At 45.5% G+C, this 21,686-nt stretch overlaps 1 protein-coding gene across 9 annotated transcripts in view; it reads left to right on the forward strand.

Moving 5' to 3' along the window:
- Huwe1 (HECT, UBA and WWE domain containing E3 ubiquitin protein ligase 1) overlaps nucleotides 1-21,253 on the forward strand; it is a 169,090-nt gene extending 147,837 nt beyond the window's left edge. For 8 of the 9 annotated variants that reach the window (XM_042684866.1, XM_042684873.1, XM_042684865.1 and 5 more), the window contains 23 exons: nucleotides 484-739; nucleotides 1,598-1,728; nucleotides 2,626-2,840; nucleotides 2,925-3,213; nucleotides 3,342-3,444; nucleotides 4,636-5,182; nucleotides 5,893-6,490; nucleotides 7,366-7,484; nucleotides 7,576-7,732; nucleotides 9,448-9,580; nucleotides 9,824-10,026; nucleotides 10,635-10,762; nucleotides 11,914-12,010; nucleotides 13,787-13,942; nucleotides 14,345-14,590; nucleotides 14,984-15,101; nucleotides 16,175-16,315; nucleotides 17,092-17,379; nucleotides 17,750-17,855; nucleotides 18,747-18,864; nucleotides 19,471-19,652; nucleotides 19,869-20,059; nucleotides 20,631-21,253. In XM_042684866.1, coding sequence (XP_042540800.1) covers nucleotides 484-739; nucleotides 1,598-1,728; nucleotides 2,626-2,840; nucleotides 2,925-3,213; nucleotides 3,342-3,444; nucleotides 4,636-5,182; nucleotides 5,893-6,490; nucleotides 7,366-7,484; nucleotides 7,576-7,732; nucleotides 9,448-9,580; nucleotides 9,824-10,026; nucleotides 10,635-10,762; nucleotides 11,914-12,010; nucleotides 13,787-13,942; nucleotides 14,345-14,590; nucleotides 14,984-15,101; nucleotides 16,175-16,315; nucleotides 17,092-17,379; nucleotides 17,750-17,855; nucleotides 18,747-18,864; nucleotides 19,471-19,652; nucleotides 19,869-20,059; nucleotides 20,631-20,733 — 4,625 coding nt within the window. In that variant the 3' untranslated portion in view covers nucleotides 20,734-21,253. The remainder of the gene's footprint in view (nucleotides 1-483; nucleotides 740-1,597; nucleotides 1,729-2,625; nucleotides 2,841-2,924; nucleotides 3,214-3,341; nucleotides 3,445-4,635; nucleotides 5,183-5,892; nucleotides 6,491-7,365; nucleotides 7,485-7,575; nucleotides 7,733-9,447; nucleotides 9,581-9,823; nucleotides 10,027-10,634; nucleotides 10,763-11,913; nucleotides 12,011-13,786; nucleotides 13,943-14,344; nucleotides 14,591-14,983; nucleotides 15,102-16,174; nucleotides 16,316-17,091; nucleotides 17,380-17,749; nucleotides 17,856-18,746; nucleotides 18,865-19,470; nucleotides 19,653-19,868; nucleotides 20,060-20,630) is intronic. The other variant, XM_042684871.1, reaches the window with a different exon arrangement.
- The last annotated feature ends 433 nt before the right edge of the window (nucleotides 21,254-21,686 follow it).

The following is a 21,686-nucleotide window of genomic DNA, read 5'->3' on the forward strand; positions in this document are numbered from 1 at the left end:
GCAAGTACTCTACCACTGAGCCACTTTCCCAAGCCCTCTCCCCTTTTGGCGGTCATGGGGCCTGAACTCTGGGCCTGGGCGCTGTCCCTCAGCTCTTCAGCTCAAGGCTAGCACTCTACCACTTGAGCCACAATGCCACTTCGAGCTTTTTCTGTGTATGTGGTGCTGAGGAATCGAACCCAGGGCCTCATGCATGCAAGGCAAGCACTCTATCACTGAGCCACCTTCCCAGCCCCTGAAGGAAATCTTAAGTGTGGCAGGATTCCTTATCTGATGTACCCAGGGAAGGTGTTTCACAAGCACACCTGGAACACTCAGTGATAGAAAAGCCTTGTAGTCTTAAAGGGCAAGTAAGCTGGAGGAGTGAATAGTGAATAAGCAGGAAGTTAAGGTAGAGAAGATAGCAATCTGTCCCTAACTGTTCTGAAAGAGCAGCTGTCCCAATTCCAGAAATCTAACCTGTCCCTCTTGACTTCCTCCTAGCCTCTCTTTCCCCAGAGAGAGCTGAAGATTCTGATGCACTGACAGCTGTCAGCAGTCAACTGGAAGGCTCTCCTATGGACACCAGTAGCTTGGCTTCCTGTACCCTAGAGGAAGCTGTAGGTGACACCTCAGCAGCTGGGAATGCAGAGCAGCCCACAGCAGGGAGCTCTACTCTTGGGGATGCCCCATCTGTTGTAGCAGAAGCACAAGGCCGGACTGATGGGTCTGCAGAATCTTCCCAGCCAACTGAGGACAGGTAAACCCTGTGTGAACAAGAGGAAATTGGGGACGTGTAGGTGGTGTTTTTGTTTTGTTTTGTTGGAAAGGTTGATCTGGAGTCTTTATTAGAAAGCCAGTGACTAAGAGTGGACATGACCCCAAAAACTTGCAACCTTGAATCCACTTAATGTTAGGAAACTGAGCCATGAGGGTAATGAAGAAAGCAGAAAAACAATCTCAATAAACCAGATCAACTCTAATACAGAGTTGAAGAGGGTGCCATGGTGACCCGAGAGTCAGGAAACATAAAGCATGGTTTAAAATGGCAGTTGACGTGGTGGGGCCTAAATAGGATCATGATCATGGGGCAGGGTCACAGGGAGCTAGAGAGTTCAGAGTCTTGCGAGTTCATGATAGGTCCAACAACCTATTGTCCAAGTCTCAACTCCTGCCTCTAGGAAGTCAGGCACACTTGTCACCTAGGGGTGGAATTTTATTTTGGAGGATTTTCTTACTATTTTTATGGTTTGGACTCACAGGCTCTCATTTAGCATGACTGTCAGTCTACCAGTTGAGTCTTAACTCTAATTCCTGCTTTTTGCTACTCAAAAAGACAGGAGGATTTCTTGATTTGTCTGCTTGGGTTGGCTTTAAACTACAGTCCTAAAATCTCAGTCTGCTGAGTAGCTAGGAATATAAGTATGATCCATATGAACTCTGCCTGGAGAGAGTGTTTCAAACTATACTTGTGTTTGTTAACTTATTGGCCTGCTCATTTATACTAGGGAGATAAGCTTGTTTTCTCTTTAAGTGTGGGTCGGAGGAGTTCTGGGAGTGTTTTGTAAATGAAAAAACATAAAGCAGAGAAAACCTGGGAATGATTTGTTTCTTTCAGCTCTCCCCCTGCGTCCTCTGAGAGTTCTTCTACCAGAGATTCTGCTGTGGCCATTTCTGGAGCAGACTCCCGAGGGATCCTGGAAGAGCCACTGCCTTCAACAAGCAGTGAAGAAGAAGATCCCCTTGCAGGTGAGTTCATTGTTGTTCTTGCTATCCTAGGATCATTCTGGCTACCTGAGAATTATAGCCCTTTGCACAGAATTCCCCAGTCAAAGTGTTCCATTCATATGGGTAGTCATTTGTGTAAGAGGACTGGCAATAAAGGGATACTGGTGTTACAATTTTAAAAAAAAAAGCCTGGGCTGGGAAGGTGGCTCAGTGGTAGAGCGCTTGCCTTGCATGCATGAGGCCCTGGGTTCGATTCCTCAGCACCACATAAGCAAAAAGAAAAAAGCCGGAAGTGGGGCTGTGGCTCAAGTGGTAGAGCGCTAGCCTTGAGCTGAAGAGCTGAGGGACAGCGCCCAGGCCCAGAGTATAGGCCCCACGACCGGACCCAAAAAATAGAAAGCCTGACCTTTAGCTTACTTATATTTTCCCACTTTTCTGCTACCTACCTATACAACTTGGGGCCATTATTTATGTCTAATCGTCATTGATACTGTTAGTCAGCTTTCTGTTAATGTAACAAACTACCTGAGATAATCCACTTTAAACGGGAAGGGTTTGTTTTTGCTCACAGTTTTAGCAAAGTCAGTCCACAGTCATTTGGACCTTTATTGCCTTTAGACCTATGATAAGGCACTAGTAGTACACCATGGTGGGAGCACATGGCAAGGAAACCATGAGAATGCACCAGGATCCCAATATGCTTTTCAGGAACTCAGACAACTTTCAACTTGGCCCCACCTATTAAAGGTTCTACTATTTTCCCAATGGTACCTTGGCTTTAGATGGTGGGTTTTGTCAGCCTTATCTGTCCAGTAACCTTCACAAGAAATGAAGAATTACAAAGCTACTTTTCCTAAAGCAGTGACATGGGCTTCTTTTCTCCATGTGTGAAGATCTATTGCTTGCATCTCTCTTCAGGTATCAGTCTCCCAGAAGGTGTAGACCCCTCTTTTCTGGCTGCTTTACCTGATGACATCCGTCGAGAAGTCCTACAGAACCAGCTGGGTATCCGTCCACCAACCCGAAGTGCTCCTTCCTCAAACAGCTCCACTCCTGCAGTAGTGGGGAACCCTGGAGTCACCGAAGTGAGCCCTGAGTTCCTGGCTGCCCTTCCGCCAGCCATTCAGGAAGAAGTATGTGAGAGGGCAGATGATGGAGTAAAGGCTCTATATAGGGCAGGAGATAGCTATCCCCTGTTGACTTGTGCTGTCCCATAGGTGCTGGCACAGCAGAGAGCTGAGCAACAGCGGCGAGAACTGGCCCAGAATGCCAACTCGGACACTCCCATGGACCCTGTGACTTTCATCCAGACTCTGCCCTCTGACCTCCGCCGAAGTGTCTTAGAGGACATGGAAGATAGTGTATTGGCTGTGATGCCGCCTGATATCGCAGCTGAGGCACAAGCCCTGAGACGAGAGCAGGAAGCACGGCAACGGCAGCTCATGCACGAGCGTCTGTTTGGGCACAGCAGCACCTCTGCCCTCTCCGCCATTCTCCGAAGCCCGGGTACAGAGGGAGGCAAGTGGGAGGGCTCTGGAATATCTGGCTTTGGCCAGGTGAAGCTCTTGTTTTGTTAGCTGGATGCAACTTCCCACCCTCCTTCACAAAATAAATTTCTTTTCCTTTCCTTCCAGCTTTCACCAGTCGCCTCAGTGGCAACCGTGGAGTCCAATACACTCGATTGGCTGTGCAGAGAGGTGGCACTTTCCAGATGGGGGGTAGCAGCAGCCATAACAGGTGCCTTTGTCTTTTCTTTTTACCTTTTCTATTAGTCCAGCTCCCTTAATATTATAAGCAAAGAAACTGAAATCCTGAGGGGGTGGGGCATGGCCAGGCTAAGTGACTGTGGAGAGCCAGATCTTTGAACTCCTCAGAAAGCTACACCTTTTGAGTTAGCCAGCTACTTAAGGCCAAGCAAGGCAGTAGGTATTTCCTATGGTTTTAACAAGAAGGAGAGCTACTTACCTTCAGGCAAATCACTTAACAGTGGGCCTAACATGCCAAAATTTGAATGGGACCCAAGTCACTTTTTGTAAGATGGACAGCCCCTTATAATCTAGAGAAGGCACAAACAAGCAATGTTGGAGTCTAGATGAAGTCAATTTTTTTGTTTTGTTTTGTTTTTAGTTAATATAATAGTGATGTACAGAGGGGTTAGTTACAAAGTCAGGTAATGAATACATTTTCCCCTTCCTTGCCTATCTCCCAGGTTTCCCCTCTGTCTATGCCCACAAATTATATAGTTCATTTTCAACATTTGCCATTTCTGTGCTCCCTTTCCCCCCAAAGACAAATGAACAGAAATAATAATAAAACCCTCTTATTTCCATTTCCTAGAGTTCATTTTGACATATATGATCAGAGACACATAGACTTTGCACCTTTGTTTTCCTCCACTGAGAATGGCCTCCTCATTAAATGATACAGACCTGTAATGAGGTCTCTATGTGATCATGTGATGAGGGACAGTTATTTCATCTGTTTGAGCCTCTGGTTCATTATCTCCAAGCTGGGCATCAGTGCCCCATGCCTATAATCCTAGCTACTCAGGAGGCTGAGATCTGAGGATCACATTCAAAGCCAGCCCAGGCAGAAAACTCTGTGGGACTCCAATAAACCACTCAGAAAACAGGAAGTGGCGCTGTGGCTCAAGTGGTAAAGCACTCACCTTTAGCTGAAGACCTGAGGGATAGTACCCAGGCCCAGAGTTCAAGCCCCATGACCAACAAAAAATAATGGGTGATTCTCAAGGCTGCTGGGGCAGAAATTACAGACATAAGGTGCCAGATATACAATAGACTCTCAGGAGAACCATTGTTATGTCCCTTCACAAGCCTCCCTGAAAATATCTACTCATTCCCCTGTACCAGAATTATACTACTTGCCAGAGTTTCATTGTTAACCACAAAAACTATGGTTTGTTTGTAGACCTTCTGGTAGTAATGTGGACACTCTCCTCCGACTCCGAGGACGGCTGCTTTTGGACCATGAAGCTTTGTCTTGTCTCTTGGTCCTACTTTTTGTGGATGAGCCAAAGCTCAATACTAGCCGTCTACATCGAGTACTAAGAAACCTCTGCTATCACGCCCAGACTCGCCACTGGGTCATCCGCAGTCTCCTATCCATCTTGCAGCGCAGCAGTGAAAGCGAGTTATGCATCGAAACACCTAAACTCTCCACAAGTGATGAAAAGAGCAAAAAGTCAAGCAAGAGTTCTGTGTCAAGTAGCCATGAGAATCGTCCCCTTGACTTACTCCACAAGATGGAGTCCAAAAGTTCCAACCAACTTTCCTGGCTCTCGGTATCCATGGATGCAGCCTTGGGCTGCAGGACTAATATATTCCAGATCCAGCGTTCAGGGGGCCGTAAACATACTGAGAAGCATGCAAGTAGTGGCTCCACTGTCCACATCCACCCACAGGCTGCTCCAGTTGTTTGCAGACACGTTCTGGACACACTCATTCAATTGGCCAAGGTGCGAAGCTTGAATCAAACCTTAACTATTAGGAATTGAAGAGGGATAGCACTCTGGGTGAGAGTCAGATGCTAAGGAGACTGTGCTGTTCGTTTAGTCTGTTGAGCCCTATATGGTTTCTGAGAAAATGTTAAGTACAAGGGATTTGTGGGGGGGATCTTTTGCTCTTTCTAACTTTGATGCCCCATCCCATTGAATCATCAAAACAACTATCTGTGGTCTGTATGGTTCTCATTTTGCAGATAAAGAATTTGGGACTGAGAACATTTCAGTGGCTTATTCATGTGACTAGAAAGTGATGGAGCTGGACCTAGAATTTAGGGCCGATTCTGTCAGTATTCTTTGACTAAAAAGTATTGCTTCCATGTATTAAGGGCCCATCCTATGCCATACACTATGACAAAATACATTTTCTCATGTACTCTCAACAACTGTGCAAAATAGCATTGTCCTCCACATTTATAAACCCAGAGACTGAGGTGGCAGAAAATGGCTGCTTCTCATTCTGTCTTGCTGCAAAGCCCTTGCTCATTTCTCTAGACTACTTCACCATTTTTGATGTAATCTCCTTTATGCCATATGCCCCATATCACCAAAGTTGCCCAAAGGAGAGGAGAGTCTTGAAAGCAAATTGTCTTTCTCTGTCAGGAAAACTTACCTCTCTGGAGAGCCCTTAGATCAAGCCTGTCCTGTCCTCTTTTTCCCACCAGGTGTTTCCCAGCCACTTCACACAGCAGCGGACCAAAGAAACAAACTGTGAGAGCGATCGGGAAAAGGGCAGTAAGCAAGCCTGCAGCCCATGTTCTTCACAGTCCAACAGCGGTGGCATTTGCACGGACTTCTGGGACTTATTGGTAAAACTGGACAACATGAATGTGAGCCGGAAAGGCAAGAACTCCGTGAAATCAGTGCCAGTGAGCACTGGTAGTGAGGGAGAGACCTCCCTCCACAGCCTGGAGGCCTCTCCCCTTGGGCAGCTCATGAACATGTTGTCACACTCAGTGATCCGACGGAGCTCTCTCTTAACTGAGAAACTCCTCAGACTCCTCTCTCTCATCTCAATTGCTCTCCCTGAAAACAAAGTGTCGGAAACACAGTCTAACTCCGGCAGTAGTGCTTCCTCCACTGCTGCCACCTCTGCTGCATCTACCACCACCACCACTGCGGCCGCCGTGTCCACACCCCCTGCTACATCCACCCCTCTCACTCCTGTTCCGTCTCTGGTTGCTGCCACAGCTATTTCTACCATTGCTGTATCTGCTTCTACCACCGTGACTACCCCCACGACTGCTACCACTACTGTCGCAAGTAAGTGGATGTAGGTTGGGAGCTGTTGTGTGTGGGTACTTTAGTTCCCTCTCCCTAACTACCCCATTCAGGTACCCCTCCCCTAAATAGTAGTGATTACCCACCTGGTAGTTTTTGTTTATGAGAGCAAGGTATGTTCATTCTCACTGCCACCTGCCCCGGTTTCCTCATATGCCTACCTCCTCGCCCATCCATTTCCCACACCATTTGTCTTTCATACATAAATACTCCTATGAAGAGTATATTCCTAGAATATACCTTCTTTCGACTAGGTGTTATAAGGAAAAGAGAAAGGTCTAATTTGCAGAGATTTCCCAGCCTTTTGCTGCCAGTTCTTAGATGACATAGTTGGTGACCAGACTAGTGTGAAACGAAAGGAATTAGCCCTGTAGCACATGACTTGGGATGTGTCTGCACAAGTAGATTTGAAGGACTATGATAACAAGGCAGCAGTTAGAAGAAAGGCTTAGGTTCCTTTCTCACCTTAAAAAAAAGAGCTCTGGGCCAGGCACCAGTGGCTCACACCTGAGTGGCTGACGCCAGTCCTGGAGCTTGAACTCAGGGCCTGGGCACTGTCCCTGAGCTGCTTTTTGCTCAAGGCTAGTGCTCTACCGCCTGAGCCACTGCACCACTTTCGGCCTTTTCTGTTTATGTGGTACTGAAGAATCAAACCCAGGGCTTCATGCATGCTAGGCAAGCACTCTACTACTAAGCCACATTCCCAGTCCTCCAGGAGCCTATTACCCAAGTTGAAAGATTTAAATGTGGTTGGTACATTTTCATTTTTGCTACTTATCCATTTGGAAGCTCTGGACAGTTAAGTCTCTGCCTTGTAACAGTCACAGACTTACAGTGTTCTGTCTGTTTCCTCAAAGCTTCTACTACTAAAGGCAGCAAGTCTCCAGCAAAGATGGGTGAGGGAGGCAGTGGTGGTATGGACTTTAAAATGGTTTCCTCCGGCCTCACTGAAAATCAGCTACAGCTCTCTGTGGAGGTGAGTCTAAGTGCTTCTTCCCTGCCCAAGTTGACAACTAAAACCACACCTACCATGTGTAAAGCTTATACCCCTTGTCTATTTTTTCTAGGTGTTGACATCCCACTCTTGTTCAGAAGAAGGCCTAGAGGATGCAGCCAATGTGTTACTACAGCTCTCTCGGGGGGACCCTGGGACCCGGGACACAGTTCTCAAGCTGCTACTGAATGGAGCCCGCCATCTGGGTTATACCCTTTGTAAACAGATAGGTAATAAAAAGAGTAAGACACTGTCTTAAAGGGTTTCCTAAGCCAACCTGCAAGCTAAATTAGATTCCACCATGTTCCCCAATACCTGACATACAGGTGGCATTCCCAGGGGAGTGCATGGAAGCCTCAAGGCTTCCTCCTACCTACCTATAGAGCCCCATGATGAGTTGCAGAGGCAGCTACACTACTACCTCAAAGACATGCCTGCTGTGAATCTAAGCTCAGGATTTAGAGTCAGAATAATGTTCTTGGTTTTGAGTAGTATTGAGGATGCAAAAATTCTAACACAGGCTGGGAAGGTGGCTCAGTGGTAGAGTGCTTGCCTTGCATGCATGAGGCCCTGGATTCCATTCCTCAGCTCCACATGAGCAGAAAAAGCCAGGAGTGGCACTGTGGCTCAGGTGGTAGAGCCTTGAGCTGAAAAGCTGAGGGACAGCACCCAGGTCCAGAGATCAATTGACAAAAAAAGAAATCTAACACAAGCCCGGCACTGGTGGCTCACGCCTGTAATCCTAGCTACTGAGGAGGCTGAGATCTGAGGATCAGGTTCAAAGCCAGCCAGGGCAGGAAAGTCCATAAGAGTCTTACGTCCAATAAAAACACTAGAAAACTGGAAGTGGCACTGTGGCTCAATTGGTAGAGCGCTCGCCTTGAGCTGAAGAGCTGAGGGACAGCGCCCAGGCCCAGAGTTTAAGCCCCACAACCAAAAAAAAAAAAAAGAAGAAGTCTTAAAAAAGTCTAACAGACTGTCTACTTCCCTTCCTATTTGGCCAAGAAGAAAGTTAAAATGAAAGATTACCAAATTAATTTGGACCAAGAATACAGTGCCCATTTTCTTTCAATTGTGGGAATTTCATTGCTGTCTACCACCCCTATCTTTATCATTAGTCTCCCTAGATCTTTATTCGTTGCTTAATTCTACTGAACTTAACACAAATATTCCTAAAATGGAGATGAAGAATTGGTTGGCCTATATAACTTAGTATTTTTTTGCCATGTCAGAATTTAAAGGTTCTTCCTCCAGATTATCTCTAATCTGTCTTAGCTACTACAATACCCATGAGATGGAAACTGTCCAAGCACCAATAGTATATAATTATCTCATAGCTCTCATAGCATTCTTAACAGGTTAAAACATATATTTCCATCAACAAGGTGCATAAGCAAACTAGAAATGGAATTGAGAAATGTAACTGGATTCACCACAAAACCTCAGGTAAAAAATGTACAGGTGCTAGGTGCTAGTGGTTCATATCTGTAACCCAAGTTACTTAAGAGGCTGAGATCTAAGGATCACACACAATTCATATCCAGCCCTGGCAGGAAAGTCTATGAGACTCAAGTAGAGCTGTGGCTCAAGCATAGAATACTAGCCTTGAGCACAAAAGCTGAGAAACATTATCTAGGCCCTGAGTTCAAATCTCAGGACAACTCCAAAGAGATGGTGGAGGAGAGGGAGAGGAATTTAGACCATGGCTTGTCTAGTTCCAAAAGAAATTATTTTTGTGCACCAAACGGTATTTTGTGTAGACTAAACGTATTCCTAAGGTGAGGTAAACTGTAGTCACCAATTGATTTATGAACACATACAATAAGCTGGAGTAAGCAAAATTCCTGTTTGGTCTAGGTCCTCTTCAAAGAGATAACCTGGGACGATTTGGCTTTCAACTGCTGCACTAGGACAACACTCTGATCTTTACACTTCTGCCTATCAGGTACTCTACTGGCTGAGCTGCGAGAATACAACTTGGAACAGCAGCGGCGATCCCAATGTGAAACCCTTTCTCCTGATGGTCTGCCTGAGGAGCAGCCACAGACCACCAAGCTGAAAGGGAAAATGCAGAGCAGGTGCGTAGTTGCTATCCTCTCTACTATGGGCTGGAAGCTGGGACAATTGTAAAAGATGGCTCTTGCCAAATTCCTCTTTGATTTTCTTTTTCCGGGTGATTTTCTTATCTGTCCTACGTGCATGTGACCTGATTTTTTTTCTCAAACTCCCCACTTCTGAAGTCCTTTATTTCTCTGATCCTTGCTCTGAGTGTTTATACTTTGATGCCGTCAATATACGCAAGCCACCTCTACACTATCCAGGTTTGACATGGCTGAGAATGTGGTAATTGTGGCATCTCAGAAGCGACCCTTGGGTGGCCGGGAGCTCCAGCTGCCTTCTATGTCCATGTTGACATCCAAGACATCCACCCAGAAGTTCTTCTTGAGGGTACTGCAGGTCATCATCCAGCTGCGGGACGACACACGCCGAGCTAACAAGAAAGCCAAGCAGACAGGCAGGCTAGGTATGGAACTAGAGTGTCCAGTTGAGGGGCAGGGTTGGTGGTGGAGGAACTATGAGTCCCATTAGGGACTAGACTCAATGCTCTGTTTGACTTTCCAAAGGGAATGATCAAAATGTTGATGACTTCGTTGTATATCTCATTCAAGCTACCCGCCTAAGTGATTGAAAATAGGGCAGGTGGGAATTAAGGTGTGGGGTGGGCAGAGAGATCTGGCAAGGAATTGGGAGCCAACCTTTTGTTGAATAAGATTTAACTCACTGGATGTGCACTTTATTTCTTCTTCTTCAGTCACTTGTAACTAAAACATGGTAGCCAGGTGACCTCAGCCATTGGCTTACCAAATCATCTTTCCTACCTCTTTCCTTCTATCCCATAGTACTTTCTCACATGTCACCACCTTGCCTAGCGCCTTGTCTCACCTCCCCCCTTTCCCCTCATTTGTAATGATAGGTTTTAGTGCCTGGTGATAAGTGAGTATACTCTGAAGCTGCTTGAACTAAAGCTCAAAGAGCTCAGCAAGATGCCCTGTGGCAGCCCTGGAGATGAGAGGGTTGGGCATTCCTTCTTTCTACGTTTCATATCTTGCTTCCCTTTGTTCTTTCTCCCAGGTTCCTCCGGTTTAGGCTCAGCTAGCAGCATCCAGGCAGCTGTTCGGCAGCTGGAGGCTGAAGCTGATGCCATTATACAAATGGTACGTGAGGGTCAAAGGGCGCGGAGACAGCAACAAGCAGCAACGGTTAGCATGATGCCTGTGGCCCCTCATTCATTTGTCTCTCCCTCCCGCACCATTTCATCAGTGGGGTTTCATTGGCCTTACCTTGTGTGCTTTTGCATTAAGTTTGCTATATGAATGCTTCTGGACAACAAGGTTACTTTCTTCTGTTGGCGTTTTTCTTACTATTTGTTGATTGGTTTCTTGGTTTGAAGTTCGGTTTGGTTTCAAGCTTTGCTATCATCCCATTCTCAGCTATCCAGTCAATAGTGGTGCTTTTGCAGACTGCTTAATGCTAAGTGTCTGGGTTCTGAAGGGATGTGGGGTGAAGATTTCTTTCAGTATCATGGAACAATACAGATACATCAGAGACATCTCAGGAGTGCTATCCTTGAAAGTCTCCCAAACTTGGTATATATACCATGCAGCCACATCTGCCTGGCTTGCTCCTCCCACCCTGGCTTCTGCCTCTGTTCTCCATAATCCCTTGGTACCCAGGCATTCAGGCACTTTAGGATGCTTTCAGCTACTTAAGGAGCCAGCTTAGTGTTAGGGTCCCTGCATAGAGTGACTGCAATAAAAGCCAGGCATAATATGTATGCTGTGGCATTTTCATTGTCTTCTTTGTGTGGAATTACTGCTGTATATGTTATGGCTAATGTTGGACATGCCAGGCATAGCCTACCTAGGTCCTAGGTCAGTCATTCCAGGAGGGTAGAAAGGGAAATTAAAGACTGTTGTTCTGGAGTATTTTTTACCCAGTGTCTATCACCTGCTGAGATAGATGTTGATTCTTTAAGTCACTCAGGAGAGATTTCACTATTTTCTCTTTCTGAACAAGTGGCAGGGGAAGCAAACTTACCCTCTGGCTATTTGAGTTTACACACACAAATACTTGTCCTGGATGGTTTGAAGTCAGTTTCCTGAAGGCATGTTTCTGACTGGACCTAGGGCTGGATTGGAATGCACAAAATACAGGGAGCTCTTTGGAATACATGCAGGCTCTAGAGTGGACAGGAGGTGAGGAAAGCCATCCTTATGACCTAAAGTGCCACAGCATTTGCTAACCAGAGAGGAGCTATCTAAGCTCAATATGCGAAAAGGGTTAATCTCTAACCTGTTCTAAGGAAAGCAAAGTTGCAGTCTGTATGTGACCTTATCTCCCTTTTATCCAGTCGGAGTCTAGCCAGTCTGATGCATCTGTCCGGAGAGAGGAGTCACCCATGGATGTGGATCAGCCATCTCCCGGTGCTCAAGATAATCAGTCCATTGGTCAGTACTACTTATTTCTAGCCCAGCAATAGGGAGAACCAGTCTTAGAGAATGTCTACTGGATCACTTGCCCCCAAATTAAATAAGCTCAGTGTTTTCCAGATTGTTACTGTAAACACCAGTTTCTGTAAATGTGAACTAATACCAAAACACGTTGAAACTAGGTGATGGAATGTGCTTATAATCCTGAGAGATTAGAAAGATAAGGAGTTCAGAACAGCTAGGGCTACATAACAAGACCTTGTCCCATAAAAACAATACAAAGAAAACATGTATATAAAAGCCCGGATGTATTCTTTACCTGATTTATGTAACTAACTTTTCTGTACATCACCTTTATAATAACAATAATTTTTTTAATTGGGAATATTCAGTTGTTAGGATTTAATAAGTAGTGATTAGTGAAGTACCTGGCATGTGGTGAAATGCTATTGTTAGTGGCATTTCTCAAGGTTGGTTGTGCACAGAATGCTTTTGGGTACCCCTTGGCACATTCCTGTGGGATACTATTCTCATAGGATATTTTCTTTCTTTTTTTTTTTTTGGTCCAGTAGTGGGCCTGAACTCTGGGCCTGGGCGCTGTCCCTCAGCTCTTCAGCTCAAGGCTAGCGCTCTGCCACTTGGGCCACAGTGCAACTTCCGGCTTTTTTCTTTTTGCTTATGTGGTGCTGAGGAATCGAACCCAGGGCCTCAGGCATGCAAGGCAATCGCTCTACCACAAAGCCACCTTCCCAACCCATCATAGGATATTTTCTTTTTTTTTTTTTTGGTCAGTCATGGGGCTTAAACTCTGGGCCTGGGCACTGTCCCTGAGCTCTTCAGCTAAAAGCGAGTGCTCTACCACTTGAGCCACAGTGCCACTTCCAGTTTTCTAGTGGTTTATTGGAGATAAGAGTCTCGACGGTCTTTCCTGCCTGGGCTGGCTTTGAACCTCTATCCTTAGATCTCAGCCTTCTGAGTAGCTAGGATTACAGGCATTGAGCCACTGGCACCCAGCAGATATTCAATTTTTAAATATTATATTGAATCACTATTCATCTGAACTTTATGGAGCTAGATACTCCCATCTCCCATGATCTCCCTTCGTCATCTTTTTTTTTTTTAATGGTCAGTTCAGGGGTTTGAACTCAGAGCCTGGGCACTATTCCTGAGCTTTTTTGCTCAAGGTTAGCACTCTACAACTTTCAGCCAGACCTCCACTTCAGTTTTCTGGTGGTTAATTGGAGATAAGAGTATTGTGGGGACTTTCCTGCTTGCAATTGCTTTAAATCATGATCCTCAGTCTTTGTTAGGATTACCGACATGGGCCACCTGCTCCCAGTCTGTTCCTGGTTCTTGAAAATGTAGAGAGGAAGCAACTGCTTCCAAAGGCAGCTGTCAGAATTTAATGAGGATAATGTCCTATAAAACATACTCTGAACTGCAATGTGTTTAACCAAAGTTGGATTGTGCTTAGGTAACTTAACCCACAGATTTCCTGTGAGTTAATGAGGCAATGACTTGATTGGATTACCATAGACTTGAGTGACCACTGGGCACTTAAAACATGGCTAGTTCGTGTCACTGAGGAACCAAGTTTGTTACTAAATGGCATCCAAATTTGTTACAGTACAGGACTAGAACTTACCCCTAGATATTTGCTTAGTTAGCAATACTCAGTGGCCAATGGGCCCAGCAGATATATCTGTGCAGTTGCCTGTCCAGTTGGTCTGGGGAAAAACTCTTGGGAAAGAAACCTTGAAGGCTTTCTAACTCTGTCTTCTGTGTGCCCAATAGCCTCAGATGGACCATCGCAGGGAGAAAAAGAGAAAGAGGAAAGACCCCCTGAGTTACCCTTGCTCAGTGAGCAGCTGAGCCTAGATGAGCTATGGGACATGCTGGGGGAATGCTTAAAGGAACTGGAAGAATCCCACGATCAGCATGCGGTGCTAGGTGAGTTGTTTGTTGCTAGCCCCAAGCTCTATTGTTCTGCTCCACAACACAGCCCATCCTGCCAATTTTTTTTCTTCCACGTTTGTTCTTTCTCCTTCTTATCTATAGCAGTGTTCAACTCTCTGACCTTAGTATCAAGAAAAAGGTTGCTTCCTCTCTTAGTAACTGGAGTATTTTGCTCACCAGATCTTTGTATGTGACAGTCCATCCTGTTTTTCTCTGGCTTTGAGGGAGTGCTGACTTCTTCCAGGGCTTTTTATCTACCATTGGGTTTGAATTCCTACATTATTTCTTCCATATCGTATTTTTATGATTGGTTTAGAGGGGCAGAGGGGTTTGTATGTTCAAGTGTATCAAGTAAAGTGACACTTTCTTGATAATGCTTTCTCCCTCACCCCTCAGTGCTACAGCCTGCTGTTGAGGCCTTCTTTCTGGTCCATGCCACAGAGCGGGAGAGCAAGCCTCCTGTCCGAGACACCCGTGAGAGCCAGCTGGCACACATCAAGGACGAGCCTCCTCCGCTCTCCCCTGCCCCCTTAACCCCAGCCACTCCCTCCTCCCTTGACCCATTCTTCTCCCGGGAGCCCTCGTCTATGCACATCTCCTCAAGCCTGCCCCCCGACACACAGAAGTTCCTTCGTTTTGCAGGTACAGGGACCTCTCAGTCTCCTAGATTCAGGGTTACTTCATGTTTTAACCTTAGGTGGTCCAGCTGATCCAGCACAGTGAAAGATAGAGAGAGAGAGGGAGGAAGGGTGGGCGAGCGAGCATGCGTGCGCATGTGGCATGCATAGTGAGCCTAATGAAGCACATAGCCCAGGGCCTTGTGTGCCACCATAAGTGGTTTTTGCTTTATCCTGAGGCCATGGGAAGCCAGGCATGGTAGAAATGCCCCTGTTCATTTGCATGCACACTTCAGAGCTGACCTTAACTTTGCCTGGTTCTTACAAAGTACCCTGGAAAGGAAGAACAGAAAAGTTTCTAGGTGGTTTGCTTCTGTGATGTGCTTCTGATTTTTTCTGTCCTGTTTTTTCCCCTCAGAGACTCACCGCACTGTGTTAAACCAGATTCTACGGCAGTCTACCACCCACCTTGCTGATGGGCCTTTTGCTGTCTTAGTAGATTACATTCGTGTCCTTGACTTTGATGTCAAACGCAAGTATGTGCCTGAATGGAGGGATATGGGAGCTCCCCACATGATATCCATAGTTGTTTCTAGGACCAAAACTTTTGCTTGGTAGCAGTGTGTGGAATGGTGTTTGGTGGAGAAAGAAAGAAGTGTCTTACCTGTTCTACTAACAAGTCATTGCGTGCACACGCACATCCTCTTCATTCTTCATTAGCTAAATGAGAGCCATATGTTTTTTTTTTTTTTTTTGTCGGTCGTGGGGCTTGAACTCTGGGCCTGGGCGCTGTCCCTCAGCTCTTCAGCTCAAGGCGAGCGCTCTACCACTTGAGCCACAGCGCCACTTCCGGTTTTCTGGTGGTTTATTAGAGATAGGAGTCTCACGGTCTCTCCTGCCCGGGCTGGCTTTGAACCGCGATCCTCAGATCTCAGCCTCCTGAGGAGCTAGGATTACAGGCGTGAGCCACCAGAGCCCGGCCCATATGTTTTTTTTAACCATATGGTTTTCTGAAGTCCCATTCCATCCTTTGGTGTTGTGAGGCTGTGGTGCATTCATAGCTGGGCTCAGAAGCACTTCCACACCATTCCTGAAATAATTTCTATTGCCTGTACACATACACACACTTATTACCTGCTCGTTGAAGAAATCTCATACCACAATATGTTGGGGGTATTACTCAAAGATAGAAAAAGTCAGGCACTGGCTGGCGACTCATGCCTGTAATCTTAGCTACTCAGAAGGCTGAGATCTGAGGATCCAATCACAGCTTAAAGCCAATGTGGGCAGCAAAGTGTGAGATTCTTACCTCCAATTAACTACTTTAAAAAATGCAGGAAGTGGAGTTGTGGCTCAAATGGTAGGGCACTAGTCTTGAGCGCCTCCCCCCCCCCCCCCCAAAAAAAAAAAAGGAGCAGCTATGGGGTAGTTCAGGTCCCCGGAATGGCAAACCAAAGGAAAAAAAAAAAAGAAAAGAAAAAAAAAAACTTTTCAGTTGGTCAGAAGTAGAGACCAAAGTGTTTAGAAGATAGAAGTGTCACTGTGGGTCTTATGAGATGCACAGAAGCTTGCTCTGCCATTTCCCAATCCTACTTTCCTATCTCCCAAGGTATTTCCGCCAAGAGCTAGAGCGTTTGGATGAAGGGCTCCGTAAAGAAGACATGGCTGTGCATGTCCGCCGAGACCATGTGTTCGAAGACTCCTATCGGGAGCTGCATCGCAAATCCCCTGAAGAAATGAAGAATCGATTGTAAGAGAACCGACGAGTCTGGCTAGGGCAGGGGACCTCTTTCTGTATAGTAGTTGTGGCTAGCCTTGAGCTGAAGAGCTGAGGGACAGCGCCCAGGCCCAGAATTCAGGCCCTACGACCGGACCCAAAAAAAAAAAAAGTAGTAGTGGCTTGCTCTGACCTCAAATTTAGAACATTTTGGCAGCTGCTGTACTCCCCAGTAGCTGTCTGGCTTCAATAATCTCACTGATTTGTCTTCTAACTTCTGGGCCTGTCTTACTGGCCAGCTCTGACTGAGCTAATCAAATGCTAGGCAGCCAAGAAGAGTCTCTGGTGTTTATAAGGATACCCCTGAAGGCTTCATGATAAGTGTTCTTGTTGTTAAACTCAGAATCAGAAGCCCGCTAAACAAATGGTAGGCTAGATTGGGAAAGATTCTATGTATATACATGAGTACCCCTACCCAATGGAAAACTGCTAAATGATTATTTTGAAACCACCTAGAAGAGACTGGCAGTTTGTAATAATGTGTGTCTCCGGAACTGATGACGAGACTTCTCAGGGTCATACAAAGACTTCACCTTGGTCTTTGTAGTCTGAGCTCATCATCCATGTGATCACACAAGAGGTCAGAATATCCTCCCAATGCTCTCTGGCACTGTGTTCACTTCTTCACATCTGATACCACACTCCCCAAAGTCTGCTTTGCACTTTCCCTGGCTCATATGATGCTACACAAATGGTTAGATTTGTCCTGGGCTTCCTGTATAGTCCTCGTTTCTGCTGTTTTAATACAGGTATATAGTGTTTGAAGGAGAAGAAGGTCAGGATGCTGGAGGCCTCCTGCGAGAGTGGTATATGATCATCTCACGAGAGATGTTTAACCCTATGTATGCCTTGTTCCGTACCTCACCTGGTGATCGAGTCACCTACACCATCAACCCATCTTCCCACTGCAACCCCAATCACCTCAGCTACTTCAAATTTGTCGGGCGCATAGTGGCCAAAGCTGTATATGACAACCGCCTCCTAGAGTGCTACTTCACTCGGTCCTTCTACAAACACATCTTGGGCAAATCTGTCAGGTAAGAAAAATGTGGCATAGTCCTGAGCTTGTGGAGTCCAATCCTTTCTTTTTTTTTTTTTTTTTCGGTCAGCCGTGGGGCTTGAACTCTGGGCCTGGGCGCTGTCCCTCAGCTCTTCAGCTCAAGGCGAGCGCTCTACCACTTGAGCTACAGCGCTACTTCCGGTTTTCTGGTAGTTTATTGGAGATAGGAGTCTCACGGTCTCTCCTGCCCGGGCTGGCTTTGAACTGCGATCCTCAGATCTCAGCCTCCTGAGTAGCTAGGATTACAGGCGTGATCCACCAGCGCCCGGCTTCCAATCCTTTCTTATCTCCCATCCCTATACTACCAATCCTTCCACCAATGATCCTGTGTAATTATGTTTTCCTAGATATACAGATATGGAAAGTGAAGATTACCATTTCTACCAGGGCCTGGTTTACCTGCTAGAAAATGATGTCTCCACACTCGGCTATGACCTCACCTTCAGTACTGAGGTAGGTCATTTTAAGGGTCCTTGAAACAGACACTGGATAATCTTAATTCTAAGGAAGCACTTTGACTTCTTCAAGCCCCATTCCTTGTACTCTAATCAGACCAATGGATGCGAAAGATAATCACATACAATTGCTAAAAATAATTCAGGCTATTAGCTAAACTAGTTAAAATGCACTAGTTGCATAGGTCTTCATTGTTGAAACATTATAGGACTATTAAGGAGAAAATATTACGACTACTCTTCTTCCCTCAAATTATCTTTCCATAAAGATTGTATTTGTACTTGCCTGTAATTTTAGCTATTCAGGAGCCTGAGATCTGAGGATTGTGGTTCAGAGCCAGCCCAGACAAGAAAATCCATGAACCAACTGATCACCAAAAAACTGAAAGTGAAGCCGTAGCTCAAGTGGTAAAGAGTTAGCCTTGAGTGGAAAACCTCAGACAGTGCCCAGGCCCTAAGTTAGAGTCTCTCCCCATCCCCCAGTACTTGCCCAAAAGGGAAAAGAAAAAAAAAAAAAACAGTGCCTGGTCATGTGTGTGCGTGCGTGCGCGCACGCGCGCGCACTTGTCCTGGAGCTTGAATTCAAGGTTTGGGTGCTATCCCTTAACTTTTTCTACTCAAGGCTGGCACTCTGTCACTTGAGTCACAGTTTTGCTTCTGGATTTTTGGTGGTTATTTGGAGATAAAGTGTCTCACTGACTTTTCTGCCCAGGCTGTCTTTGAACCTCAATCCCTAGATCTCGGTTTCCTGAGTAGCCAAGATTACAGGAATGAGCCACTTGTGCCAGCTCTATTTATTGTTGACAGCTGCCTCTCCATCTTCTTTATGTATTCTAAGCCAAAAAATAATTTCCCTTATTCCTTATTTTTGGTATTTGGGATCTTCTAGGTCCAAGAGTTTGGAGTCTGTGAAGTTCGTGACCTCAAACCCAATGGGGCGAACATCTTGGTAACAGAGGAGAATAAGAAGGAATATGTACACTTGGTGTGCCAGATGAGAATGACAGGTATGAAAAATGCCCTTTCAACCTCTACTTGTTCAATATGAGAAAAGTTGAGACCTCATTCATTTCTTTGTTTTTTTCTTTTTGGTCCAAGACCGGAACTTGACTAACGTACTTGACTCTTGCTCATTGGCTGGTGTTCTATCAACTGAGCCACAGTTCCAACCCTGTTGCTCTTTCCTTTTGCTCTTATTTGTATGGCAAAGTCTTATATAAAAGGAGTTAAAACAGCCAGGCACCAGTGGCTCATGCCTGTAATCCTAGCTGTTCAGGAGGCTGAGATGTGGAGATCGTACTTCAAAGCAGATTGGGTATCATTTCCACTAAAACTACTAAAAAAGCCAGAAATGGAGCTGTGGCTCAAGAGGTAAATTGTTAGCCTTGAGCAAAGGAAGCTCAGGGACAACACCTAAGGCCCTGAGTTCAAGCCCCAGGATCAGCACACACAAACCAAAAAAAAAATCAAAACACCTGACCAAAAATACATAATTTCATCCACTTTCAATTGCCAGATATGTACTCCTTGTAGCATCAGGATTCAAATTAGGGATCTCTGACCTCTAGCAGTTGTGTGCATTCAGAAGTCATGTGGTTTGGTTCTCTTTCCAGGAGCTATCCGAAAACAGCTGGCAGCTTTCTTGGAAGGCTTCTATGAGATCATTCCAAAGCGCCTCATTTCCATATTCACTGAACAGGAATTAGAGTTGCTCATATCAGGACTGCCCACCATTGACATTGATGATCTGAAATCCAACACTGAGTATCACAAGTACCAGTCCAACTCTATTCAGGTAACAACTTTCTCCATATACTCCTGATCCAATGAAGTGCTTGTTTACATTACAGGTGATCTAATGCTACTCTTCTGAGACATAGTTTCAGCTGTTGCTGGTGCTTTTGCCCATCCTATAATGTCACTTACCAATAGATTGTGAATCTAACGATGTTTCCCACTCTTCCTTCCAAGCTGTCTTCCTAACACCAGCGTCTTGTGTCCATTCCTCCAGATCCAGTGGTTTTGGAGGGCATTGCGTTCTTTCGACCAAGCTGACCGTGCCAAGTTCCTCCAATTTGTCACGGGTACTTCCAAGGTACCCCTGCAAGGCTTTGCTGCCCTAGAAGGCATGAATGGCATTCAAAAGTTTCAGATCCATCGAGATGACAGGTCCACAGATCGCCTACCTTCTGCTCACACATGGTAAGGGGAAGTATTTGTTTTCTCCTTTTCAATGTTTATATTGAGCTTGCAGAATTGGTGCTTCTAGACCCCTACCCAAAATGAGGAACACAAATCTGGCTCAGTACTCCGTACTGGCTAGTGTTTTTTGATGGTTCTATGGAGAAGGTGATGTTTGAGAAGAGGAAGAGCTTAGCTTAGCCTCTATACTTTTAGAGCCAGGCTGTTTTGAGAGCAGCAAGGTTAGATGGATGTTTCCCATGCCTAGAGGCCACTATTTAAAAAACAAAAATACAGCAGAGCTGGCTGATAAGTGGCTCACACCTGTAATCCTAGCTATTCAGGAGGCTGAGATCTAAGGATCACATTTCAAAACCAGCCCAGGAAGGAAAATTCATGAGACTCTTATCTCTAACCACCAAAAAGCCAGAAGTAAAGGCCCAGGACTGGCACCAAAAACAAAAAGTACAAAAGACTAAAACAGAAAAAAAATCAAGAAAAATCAAAGCAAGGGAGGGCCAATGGGTGCCATGAGAACATAGGGATCTAGTTATCATCTCTTCTCATGGATCAATCTTTCTTCTTTTCCTAGTTTTAATCAGCTGGACCTGCCTGCCTATGAGAGCTTTGAGAAGCTCCGCCACATGCTACTACTGGCCATCCAAGAGTGCTCTGAAGGCTTTGGGCTGGCCTAAATGGCACTGCCCTATTCTGTGGGGTTTTTCTACCATTGTTGGACCTGGGGAGGGGGGGGGAATGTTTAAAAAGAACCAGAAAGAAAATGTCAAAAACCAATAAATGAAATCCACCAACTCACCATGTGTGTCTCCCAGCTGCCCCATCTTCTCCAGCGCATACCTGTTTCCCTTCTGCTCATTCTCTTTCCTCCCTCATCCCCTTTGCTCACCTCTCCCCTTTCCATGCCGTCCATGGTCCCCACCCCATGTGTTAAGAAGGCAGTAGCCTTTGCAGGGACCTGTTTGTCCCAACTGTTTGAACAGTGTGCTCCTCAGATTCTGTGTTCAGAAGGATTTGCTGCATTGAGACTTGAAACCTTTGGATAGGGGAAAAATTATATATATATATATTTTTTTGTTCTGTTTGCATTTCTTAATTTGTGCTTGGAATGTGTTGATGTGCACAGCTAATGATTCAATGCGAGACAAGATTGGCGTCTGTGTTGTGGAGGTTTCAAATAAAGAGCACTCTTCATAACTCACTTTTCACATTGGAGTTTTTTTCAACTTAAATAAGCAAAGCACATCCTACACATCTGGAGAAGATCCAAATGAACTTCTCCAGAAAAATCATCTCTGCCATTCCAGCTCACCCACCAACCTCCACCTCTGGTTCAACTTCCTCCTTGTAAAGGCAGTTTCCTCACAGTTAGAGAGGTTAGCAGGAATTTGGGGGATGGTCTTCTTAAAAATTTTTTTTAATGCTTTACCTGAACTTGGGGGCTATGACTGGTCACCAAGGACAAAGCTTCAGCTTGCTCAAGGGGCACAAACTAGCAGGTTGAATAACCTTGAGTTCACTCAAGGATTTTATTTGGTTGAGCCTTTATAAGTTTAGTTTCTTCTGCTAATATTTTAGTTCATCTCCATCCCTAATGAATTTTAGTAAGCAAGAGATTTGACTAGTTCTC

Source organism: Dipodomys spectabilis, unplaced genomic scaffold, assembly GCF_019054845.1.
Source record: "Dipodomys spectabilis isolate Male_0828 unplaced genomic scaffold, ASM1905484v1 ptg000091l, whole genome shotgun sequence".
NCBI classification, from domain to species: Eukaryota; Metazoa; Chordata; class Mammalia; order Rodentia; family Heteromyidae; genus Dipodomys; species Dipodomys spectabilis.